The sequence below is a fragment of the Perognathus longimembris genome, chromosome 10 (genome assembly GCF_023159225.1).
Source record: "Perognathus longimembris pacificus isolate PPM17 chromosome 10, ASM2315922v1, whole genome shotgun sequence".
Lineage (NCBI taxonomy): Eukaryota > Metazoa > Chordata > Mammalia > Rodentia > Heteromyidae > Perognathus > Perognathus longimembris.
The window spans coordinates 37,408,228-37,420,121 of NC_063170.1; the positions used below are offsets into that span (position 1 = coordinate 37,408,228).

General features: G+C 40.4%; 1 protein-coding gene across 17 annotated transcripts in view; it reads left to right on the top strand.

The window, feature by feature from the left end:
• Pbrm1 (polybromo 1) overlaps positions 1-11,894 on the top strand; it is a 112,989-nt gene that overhangs the window by 13,675 nt on the left and 87,420 nt on the right. For all 17 annotated transcript variants that reach the window (XM_048355860.1, XM_048355844.1, XM_048355852.1 and 14 more), the window contains 2 exons: positions 3,759-3,902; positions 5,775-5,888. In XM_048355860.1, coding sequence (XP_048211817.1) covers positions 3,759-3,902; positions 5,775-5,888 — 258 coding nt within the window. The remainder of the gene's footprint in view (positions 1-3,758; positions 3,903-5,774; positions 5,889-11,894) is intronic.

The following is an 11,894-nucleotide window of genomic DNA, read 5'->3' on the forward strand; positions in this document are numbered from 1 at the left end:
CTTGAAGCCAGCCTGGTCAAGAAGGTCCATGACATTCTAATCTACTCAGAAAAAAGCCAGAAGTAGTACTGTGGCTCAAGTGGCAGAGCGCTAGCCTTGAGTACAGTGAAGCTCAGGGACAGAACCGAAACCTGAGTTCAAGCTCAAGGACTGGCAAAAACAGCAACAACAACAACAAATGCAGTTTGTTGGCTGCCAGTGGCTCACAACTGTAATCCTGGCTACTCAGGAGACTAAGATATGAAGATCAAGGTTCTAAGCCAACCCAAGCTAGAAACTTCCTAAGACCCTTATCTCCAATTAACTACCCCAAAACCAGAATTGGAGCTGTGGTTAAAGGGGCAGCACTTAGGCTCAGAGTTCAATTCCAAGTACTGGCAAAAAAATAATAATTACAATGCAGTTATTTTCTTAAGAAGAAATTAACCCCATTTATCTTCTCATCACAGTCATTTTGCAGTTTGTAGTTAACTGCTTTCAAAATGGTGCCTTAATTTTTTTTTTCTAATTCACCATGTTAGCAGAGTCAAAGACAAGAACTACATGATCATCTCAATAGATACAGAAAAAACTTTCAACAAAATACAACATCCATATGTCTTAAAATCTTTGGAGAGGGGCTGGGGATATGGCCTAGAGGCAAGAGTGCTTGCCTTATATACATGAGGCCCTGGGTTCAATTCCCCAGCGCCACATATATAGAAAACAGCCAGAAGTGGTGCTGTGGCTCAAGTGGCAGAGTGCTAGCCTTGAGCAAAAAGAAGCCAGGGACAGTGCTCAGGCCCTGAGTCCAAGCCCCAGGACTGGCCAAAAAAAAAAAACAAAACCTCAGTACCAGCACAATAAATAAATACAAATAAAATATTATATTTAAAAAAAATCTTTAGAGAAGCTAGGAATAGAACCAACATTCTTTAAAACAATAAAGGCTAGATCACCAGCCAACATCATATTGAATGGGGAAAAACTGAAACCATTTTCCCTAAAATCAGGAACAAAGCAAGGATGTCCACTCTGCTCCTCTTCAATATAGTTCTGGAATTCCTAGCCAGGGCAATAAGTCAAGAAAAGTACATAAAAGGGATCCACATAGGGGAAGGCGATATCAAACCATCCTTATTTGCAAATGACATGATCTTATACCTAAAGGACCAAAAAACTCCATCTCTAAGCTCCTAGAGGTGATCAACCATTTGGGCAAAGTAGCAGGATACAGAATTAACCCACAAAAAATCAGTAGCTTTTCAGTACGCCAACAGCATACAAGCAGAAAGGGGAATCATGAAAACAAGTCATTTGCAATAGCCTCAAGAAAAACCAAAGCAAATCTAGGAATTAACCTTAACCAAAGACATAAAAGATATTTATAAGAAAAATTATAAAAATTTGAAGAAAGAACACTAAGAAATGGAAAGATTTTTCATGTCTATGCTTAGGTAGAATCAATATTGTGAAAATGGCCATATTGCCAAAAGTGATACACATATTCAGTGCAATCTCCACCGAAATCCCAGTGATGTTCTTTACCAAGGTAGAGAAAACAAAAGACCTAGAATAGCCAAAGCAATTCGAGCCCCCCCCCAAAAAAGACAGACTTTACTACAGAGCCATAATAATAATTTTTTTTTAAAAAAACCAGTTTGCTGTTGGTACAAAAGTAGATCAGAAGACCCAGAAATAAAGCCATATACTTACAATTACCTGATATTTGATAAGGGAATCAATGACATACAATGGGGAAAAAATTAGCCTCTTCAACAGTTGCTGTTGGGAAAATTCCGCATCCACATGCTGAAAACTAAAAGTCTTTTTCTGTCACCGTGCGCTAATATCAATTCAAAATGGATCACAGACCTCAATGTCAGACACGAAACTTTGGAACTACTTCAAGAGAGAGGAGGAGAAACACAAGAACTTATAGGTATAGGTAGAAACTTCTTGAAGACTTCCAGGAGCACAACTGTTAATAGACTTGACAAGTCAAACTACATTAAAATAAAGGTTTCTGCACAGCTAAGGACATAGTTACTAACTATAAAGACATCCAACCAACTGGGAAAAGATCCTTACTAGCAATATATCAGGCAAAGGACTAATACCCAATCTATATACAAGGAGCTCAAGAAACTAACCTCTCCTAAATCTAATAAACCAGTCACTAAATGGGCAAGGGAACTAAGAGACTTTTCAGAGAGGTAAGAATGGCAAAGAAACACAGGAGAAAATAAATGCTCATCTCTGGCCATAATGGAAATGCAAATAAAAACACAGATTCCATCTCACCCCAGTTAGATTGGCCAACATTGTGAATTCAAACAACAACAAATGTTGGTGGGGATGTGGGGGGAAAGGAATGCTCTTGTACTGTTGATGGGAATGTAAACTAGTACTACCACTCTGGATAGCAGTCTGGAGTTTCCTCAGAAAACTAACCCTAGACCTTCCCTACAATCCAGCTGTACTATTCTTGCGCCTCTACCCTGAACATCATGAGCAAGGATATGATGAAGACACCTGTACATCCATGTTCATTGCTGCACTTTTCACAATAGCTGAGATGTGGAAACAGCCCAGATGCCCCACAGTAGATGATTGGATCCAAAAAATGTAGTACCTATACACAGTGGAATTTTATATAGCTATTAGAAAGAATAAAATCATGTCAATTGCAGGGAAATGGAACTAGAACAAATGGTAAGTGGGGTAAGTCAAGCTCAGAGAGACATGCTCTCTCTGATATGCAGAATTAGAGGTAAAATACACAGGATATGATAAATTATACAAGATTCTAGATACAGTGAGACCAAAAGAGGATACTGTTCGGAGAGAAACACAAAGGTGAAATGCCTAAATGTCTCTTCATATTTGTATAAAAAGCATACTGAAATGAACTCCAAGGTATGGAAATGATTTTTTTTCTTAGTTTTTAGTTTTTGATGATTCTGTCTCTGCTTTATATATGGTATATTCATGTGTTTTTCTTCAGGAAAGTGGGGGAGGAGGACACAGAACTCAGGGAAAAAGAGTGAAAAAGTATAGTAATGGAGCTCACTGGACACTGATGAAAGTGAATTATGGGTAGAGATGGGAAGGAGGGACTGAGAAAGAGAGAACAGAAGACACTGTAAAAAGGGATATGTACTCATTGCCTGACTTATGTCATTGCAATCCCTCTGTACAACCCCTCTATAATAGCTAAATTAATTCTAAAAATAGCAATTTCTCCTGGAACAAGATTTAGCTTTATTTGCTTATTTGTTTGTTCATTTATTTAGCCAGTCCTGGGTCTTGAACTCAGGACCTGGGCACTGTCCCTGAGCTTCTTTTGCTTAAGGCTAGCACTCTATCACTTGAGCCACAGCACCACTTCCAGCTTTTTCCGTTTATGTGGTACTGAGGAATCGAATCCAGGGCTTCATGCATGCTAGGCAAGCACTCTACCACATTCCCAGCCCTGCTTGTTTTTGTGCCAGTCCTAGGGCTTGAACTAGGCCTGGGAATGGCCTTGAGGTTTTTTGTTTTTTCCCTTAAAGGTAGCTCTCTGCCAAAGCTCTACTTCAGGCTTTTTGCTGGTTAACTGGAAATGAGCCTCATGGACTTGACCTCCCTGGGCTGGCTTCAAACTATGTTCCTCAGATCTCAGTTTCCTGTGTATCTAGGAATATAGGCATGAATCACCCACACTGGGCTTAAGATTTAACTTTATTGATTTGCTGTAAGATACTAAAATGATTTATCCCCCCTTTTCTTTTATGCAGCCAGATTCTCCTGAGTATAAAGCTGCTTGTAAACTCTGGGATTTGTATCTTCGAACAAGAAATGAATTTATTCAGAAGGGAGAAGCAGATGATGAAGATGATGATGAAGATGGGCAAGATAATCGAGGCACAGTGACTGACGGAGTAAGTGTAAAGCTCAAACCAGTCATGGATTGGCTAAGAGATAGTGAACAGGAACCCTGCCTATGATTCCCTCTTGGCTGTTGTGCAAAACTAGGTTTTCCTCTGCAGTTCTATTGGTAACTGGGAGGGTAAGTGGACATTTGGAGATCTTTTTTTTTTCTTTTTTTTTTTTGCCAGTCCCGGGCCTTGGACTCAGGGCCTGAGCACTATCCCTGGCTTCTTTTTGCTCAAGGTTAGCACTCTGCCATTTGAGCCACAGCATCACTTCTGGCCATTTTCTGTATATGTGGTGCTGTGGAATTGAACCCAGTTCTTCATGTACATGAGGCAAGCACTCTTGCCACTAGGCCATATCCCCAGCCATTTGGAGATCTTGACTCCCAGTTTCAAGTGATCCTGGGTAGTGTGTTCCATGCAGGGTTTTTTTCCTCCACCAGTACTGGGGCTTGAACTTAGAACCTGAGCACTGTCCCTGGCTTCCTTTTTACTCAAGGCTAGCACTCTACCACTTGAGCCACAGTACCACTTCTGCCTTTTTCTGTTTCTGTGGTGCTGAGGAATGGAACCTCGGGCTTCATGCATGCAAGGCAAGCACTCTACCACTAAGCCATATTCTCAGCCCCTGTTCACCTATTTTTGGTATCTAGGTTATGCCTTATTTAGGCAGGGGTACTTATTTTTAGAAAGACAAAACGTTTAGAAAAGAAAAAAAGTAGTAGAATCACAAACAACTCGCTTCAACAGATAAGTCATAAAGAAACACAATGCAAAGCTAGGCACACAAGTGGTAGAGTGCTAGCCTTGAGCACAAAGAGGTTCAGGGACAGCAGACGAGCTCTGAGTTCAAGCCCCACAACAGACCAGAAAACAAAGAAACAAACAACAACAAAAAAAAAACCCACAATGCAAAACATTTTACTTTCTCCCAACAATTATCTAGAATTGCCTTTTTTGGGAACTCAAGCATGGAAAGAAACATATCTCAGAGCTTCTTGGATCTGAAAATATAATTGTGGGTACTTTTAAAATTTCTTTGGAGAAATTAAATGATTAGAGCTCGTTGGATTACAACAAACAATGGGTATTTCCTGGAATTTTATTTAGCTATGAACATTGCCCGGTTAGTGAAACCTTACTATAGTTAATAAAAATGACAAAAATGAAGGGCTGGTAATATGACCTAGTGGTAGAGGGCTTGCTTTGTATACTTGAAGCCCTGGGTTCAATTCCTCAGCACCACATATATAGAAAAAGCCATAGTGGTGCCCTGGCTCAAGTGGTAGAATGCTACCCTTGAGCAAAAAGAAGCCAGGGACAGTACTCAGGCCCTGAGTCCCAAGCCCCAGGACTAGCAAAAAAAAAAAAAAATGTTTACTGTGAACTAGAGTAAAGGATTTGATCCAAGGTATTGAATTACAAAAATAAAATACAGAGCATCACTAATTTTCATATAAGCCATTTTAGGGGTACAATCCTGTGTCCAGCATTAAAGCATATTCTTTTGTTTGTTTTGCTTTGAGCCACACTTCTCAGCCCTTTATTTTGCTTTTTGCCTCTGTGCACATGTGGGCCATAATCTGCCTATTTTAGGCTTTTGGTCATAGCTAGGATAACAAGTGAGTGCCACCAGGCCAACTTCTCAGTTGAGAAAGAGGTTTTGTAAACTTGAACTGAAGTCTTCCCAATCAGTCCTTCCAATTTGACTCATCCCTAAGTAGCAAAATTACAGGAGTGAACCACTGATACTCAGCATCAGAGCTTTTCATGGTATTCTTGAAAGTTGAATTTAGAATAAATGCTGCTTAGAACTTGGTCTTCTTTTGTCATAAAGTACTTTTTTTCTCTCCCCTCCTTTTCCTTTGCCCTTGTAAGTCTCCAAGTTACCTGAAGGAGATTTTGGAGCAGCTTCTTGAAGCCATAGTTGTAGCTACAAATCCATCAGGACGGCTCATCAGTGAACTTTTTCAGAAACTGCCTTCTAAAGTGGTAAGTGATAGATTTAAGTGATATGACTGGTTATTTTTCAGATAGAGTCTTCTCCCCTGCCCCTTGGGTAGGCTCAATGCACCCATTGATGCTGAAAACACAGGCACATTACATCCAGCTTCCCTCCCTGGATATGGAGTTGACGTGAAACCTCAACCCTTCAGCCTTAATCTCCCATGTTGGTTGGGATGCCAGGCAGAGTTGAGGAGTTCTCTGGAATTTTTTTCCTTGGGCTGGTTGCAATCTCAGTCATCACATTTTCAGCCTTCCAAGTAGGTAGGATAACAGGCATGAGTCATTGACACCTAGCTACTGGATTCTCTTTTTAAGTACTTTAAGAATTTATTAGTAGTAAATAAAATAAGGTTAAAAGGAAGTGTTGGAAGAAGCTAAGAGAGATCTCCTTGTGCCCTCAGCAAGTGCAAAGAGCGTTGTCATTTTACTTGACTAGAAGGTTGTTGCTTTTTAAAAAATAAATAAAATAAAAGATTATGTTTCTGTTTTTGAGGAGAGGGGAACTTTACTATGTTGCTCAATCTGATCTCAAATTCATGTGCTGTTTTGTTTTGTTTTCTGGGCCTAGGGTTTGAACTGGGCCTGGATGCTGGTTCAGAGTTTTTGTGTTCAAGTTTAGCCTTCTACCACTTGAGGCAAAGCTTTACTTCTGCCTTTTTGTGAGTAGTTAGAGATAAGAATCTCATGGACTTTCTTGCCCAGGCAGGAAATCTGATTCTCAGATTTCAGCCTCCTGAGTAGGTAGGATTGCAGACATGAACCACTGGCTTTTCTGCTGTTTTTGCTTTTTTTTTTTTTTGCCAGTCCTGGGCCTTGGACTCAGGGCCTGAGCACTGTCCCTGGCTTCTTCCCGCTCAAGGCTAGCACTCTGCCACTTGAGCCACAGCACTGCTTCTGGCCGTTTTCTGTATATGTGGTGCTGGGGAATCGAACCTAGGGCCTCTTGTATCCGAGGCAGGCACTCTTGCCACTAGGCCATATCCCCAGCCCCTGTTTTTGCTTTTTAATTGTCAGTTCTTTTTGTTAATCTGGTGAAATGTACGTAAGATTTTCCATTTTAGCCATTTTTACTTATTTGCTTTTTATTTAATTTCAGTTTTACTTTTTTTGAGATGGGGTCTTGCTATGTGGTCCAGAATGGACTCAAATTTAAGATTTCCTACTCCTACCTCCTGAGTGCTAGGATGAATTATAGGCATATGCCACCATACCTAGAATCATTTTTAAATGCACAATTTTTTTTAGCCATTTTTAAATACACAATTCTGGGATGTTAAATGCATTTACATTGTTATGCAATGACTGTCTTCAAATCTGAATCTCCATACCCATTAGGTACCAAGTCTACTTCTTCCATCCCCAAGTTCCTAAACTACCATTCTACTTTTTCCATGATTTTTTCTATTATATATATATATATAAAATTATAATTTATTTAATTTCTATTCTTATTATATAGTTCCTCTGCTTTCTCTGGGCTTTATTTGTTGAACATTTTCCAGACTTAAAGTATCTGTAATACAATAACCATACGAATGGGCTATTTTTTTTATGTGCATCATTTTGTTTCATGATTATAGCTACTCTTTAAGTACCCCATTTAAAAAGAGCCAAGGCTGCAGATGTGGCCTTGTCTAGCATGCTGAAAGCTCTGAGTTCAGTGTCCAGTATTGGAAACAAAACAAAACAAAACCTCTATTTGTCCCTATGATTACTTATCTTACCATAATGTCTTTAGGATTTATCTATGTGATAATATGAGTTCAAATTTTCTTCTTTTTAAGGATGAGTGATATTCCATAGTATCTATGTATCACATTTTGCTTAACTATTATGTCAGACTTGAATTTCTTCCGTGTTTTAGTTATTGTGAATAATGCTGTTCTGAATGTGGGTCCTTTCAATATCCTCCTCCTTTTACTTACTTGGGATATATACCAAAGTGGCATTGTCGTCATATGCCAATTATATGTTTAATTTTCTGAAGACTTGTTGTACTTTTCATCTTAAAATTTTAAATCATACTATGAATAGTTTCTTTCTAATTACATGAGCACCTAAGATAGCAGTGGTTATATACTTTATTGCTAATATGCTATAGCTATGCTATACCAATCAAGATACCCATTACTTTAAATTGCTAGTTTTGTTAACAACTGATGGGAAAAGGTGCATGCCACTCATCAGTCGCAAGTACCTTTTGAACACAGTTGGAACCTACTGTCCTCAGGAAAAGTGGGTAAGGAATGAGGTAGCAACAGAAGTAGATGATCACAATAAAATGTAAATGCTATCCTGAGGAGTACTTCACAATGTACACTGTTTCCTAGATATTTAAGAATGCTAGAGGGGCTGGGGATATGGCCTAGTGGCAAGAGTGCCTGCCTTGGATACACGAGGCCCTGGGTTCGATTCCCCAGCACCACATATACAGAAAATGGCCAGAAGCGGCGCTGTGGCTCAAGTGGCAGAGTGCTAGCCTTGAGCGGGAAGAAGCCACGGACAGTGCTCAGGCCCTGAGTCCAAGGCCCAGGACTGGCCAAAAAAAAAAAAAGAATGCTAGAGCCATGGAAATTTTTGTGGTTTCATGGGCTAGGTGTGAATCAAATTTGTAGCTTTTCTTGGATGTGAATTCTGACCCCCCTTTCTTTAATCTGGAGGGGAAAAAAAACAAGTTTTGATTTTTTTGGTTAGTGTCAGATATATCTCTGGGCCTTGTAGCTAGTATTTGGTAACTCAGAAATTGCTTATAGAGGTGAGCTTGATGGCATACACGTATAATTTCATTCACTGAGAAAGCTGAGGTAAGAGAATTAGAAGTTGGAAGGCAACTTTGAGACCCCATCTCAAAGAAAGAAGGGGTAGAGGCCTGGGCACCATAGTTCATGCCTATAATTCTAGCTACTCAGGATTGTAGTTTGATGCCAGCCTATACAAAAAATTAATGAGACTCTAATCTCAAAAACTAAGCCATGATGATGTGTGCCTATAATCTTAACTATGCAGAAGACTATAAGTAGGATAACCAGTTTGAGGCAGGCCCCAGTCAAAAACCTCAGACTATCCTAAAACCACAAGAGTGAAAAAGGCTGGAGCTAAGGCACAAGTGGTGCAGTATTTGCCTAGCAAGTACAAGGCCTGAATTCACACCTCAGTACTGCCTCCAATCCCACAAAACAAGGCCTAAAGGCTTGGTTCAAATGGTTCTCCCTGAGTTGCGTCCCTAGTAAGCTCCCCTCCCACTACACACACACACACACAGACACACACACACACACACACACACCACACACACACACACACACACGGAGTTTTAGTTTGGCCCAGTGCCAGTTCAAATGGTTCTCCCTGAGTTGCGTCCCTAGTAAGCTCCCCTCCCACTACACACACACACACACACACACACACACACACACACACACACACACACCACACCCCCCCCCCACACACACACACGGAGTTTTAGTTTGGCCCAGTGCCAGTTCAAATGGTTCTCCCTGAGTTGCGTCCCTAGTAAGCTCCCCTCCCACTACACACACACACACACACACATACACACACACACACACACACACACACACACACACCACACCCCCCCCCCCACACACACACGGAGTTTTAGTTTGGCCCAGTGCCAGTGGCTTATGTCCATAGATTTCAGAAAGCTGAGATCTGAGAATCATGATTTGAAGCCAGTCCAGGTAGAAAAGTTTGCAAGACTCACCCCCAGTTAACCAGAAAAATGCCAAAGCTGGAGGTGAAGTGTTCTTCAAATGGTGGAGCACCATCCTTGAGCAAAACAAAGCTGGTCAAGAGTGTAAGGCCCTGAATTCAAACTGTGGTATTGGCACCAAAAATCCCAGTTTCATTTTGAAAGGCCTTACCTTCACAGAACAACTAATGCATTAAATATGACACTAATGAATTTTGCAACTTGATTTTTGATGGATACTTATGAATGCTTGTATGAAATACACATTTATATTATTTAGGTTGCAAAATTACAAAAGCTTGTATCAGGTATATCAAATACTTCCTTTTCTAAGCTGGGCACTGGTGGCTCAGACCTGTAGTTCTATCTACTCAGGAGGCTCAGGTCTGAGGATCAAGATTTAAAGCCAGGATAGACAAATCGAAGAGACTCTTGCCTCCATTTAAGCAACAAAAAGCCAGAAGTTGAGCTGTGGCTGAAAATGCTAGCCTTGAGTAAAAAGCCAACAAGAGTTGCGGCTTTGAGTTTAAGCTCCAGGACCATCATTCCCTCCCCCCTCCAAAAAAATTACTTCCTTCAGGATGCAGAAATCTGAGGATCATGGTTTGAAGCTAGTCTGGGCAGGAAAAGTCAGTGAGACTTTTATCTCCAATTAATCATAGAAAAAGCTGGCTCAAGTGATAGAGTACTAACCTTGAGCAGAAGATGCTCAGGGACAGCACCAAGCCCCAGGACTGATTTTTTTTTTTAAGGCAATTTATTGGGGGCTGATGGCTCATGCCTATAATCTCAGCTACTCAGGAGGCTGAGATCCGTTGATCACAGTTGAAAGCCAGCCCACACAGCAAAGTCTATGAGAATCTTATCTCCAAATAATCACCAAAAAGCTTGAAGTAGAGCTGTGGCTCAAGTGATAGAGTGCTAGTTTGTAGCACTAAAGCTCAAGGACAGTGCTCAAGCCCTGGCTTTAAGCCACAGAACTAGCACCAAAAGAAAAAAAGTTTTATGTGCAATTTTATTTTTAAAAATTACTGTTTAGCTGGGTACCAATGGTTCATTCTTGTAATTCTAACTTCTTAGGAAGTTAAGATTGATCATGGTTCAAAGCCAGGTGGGGCAGGAAAGTCCAGGACATTTTTTAAAATATTTTTATTATCATTAAGTAGTTGTACAAAGGAGTTACCATTCACTGAAGTAGTTTATGAATACAGAGTGTCTTGGTCAATGTCACCCCTTTCCTCATCCACCCCTCCCAACCTGCCCCTTCCCTTGCTTATCTTAATTTTAGATTATATATTGAAATTTTTGCAGTTTAACAAAGCAGTTTTTTTTTTTTTTTTTTTGCCAGTCCTGGGCCTTGGACTCAGGGCCTGAGCACTGTCCCTGGCTTCTTCCCGCTCAAGGCTAGCACTCTGCCACTTGAGCCACAGCGCTGCTTCTGGCCGTTTTCTGTATATGTGGTGCTGGGGAATCGAACCCAGGGCCTCGTGTATCCGAGGCAGGCACTCTTGCCGCTAGGCTATATCCCCAGCCCAACAAAGCAGTTTTTGTGCACAATGCATCTTGATCTCTGGTACCACTTCAACATCTTCACCCTCCCCTTTAAACCACCCCATCTCTTATATTTCTTAATTCTTTGGTATATATAATGAATTCTTGCCTGCATTTTCCCCACTTCCTTCTTCATTCTTCTACCCCTCTTCTCTTGGTCCCACCCTCCCCTCTTGAAAGTACCCATTTTCTGGTACTTATTTTGTTGGACTTTGACTTAATCTTCTTAAAGAATTATACTGTTTGCACTCTCCATAGAGTCTATTACAGTTAATTCATTTGTAACCCCTTGTTTACCACCCAGTGTGTTTACTTGTAGATTTATAGGCATACTCTACCTACCACGATGAGGGAAACCATGCAATCTATGTTTCTCTGGGTCTAGCTTACGTCACTTAATATATTTTTTTGCAAGTCTTTCCATTTTCCATGAGACCCTTTATCTCTAATTAAACACACACACACACACACCACCACCACCACCACCACCACCACCACCACCACCACCACCCCCCAAACAACTCAAGGATAGAACCAGAACCTGAGTTTAAGTCCCAGGACTGAGACACACAAAAAAATAGTGTTATAGAAAGTTGTTTGTATAATGGTAACTCTCAGATACCAAATATAAACTCCTATAACCTGATACTGAGCATTTAATGAAGCTTCTTAAAGTTACATTATTAGCTAAACATGGTAGTGGTAAAATAAATATTAGTAATCTGAGT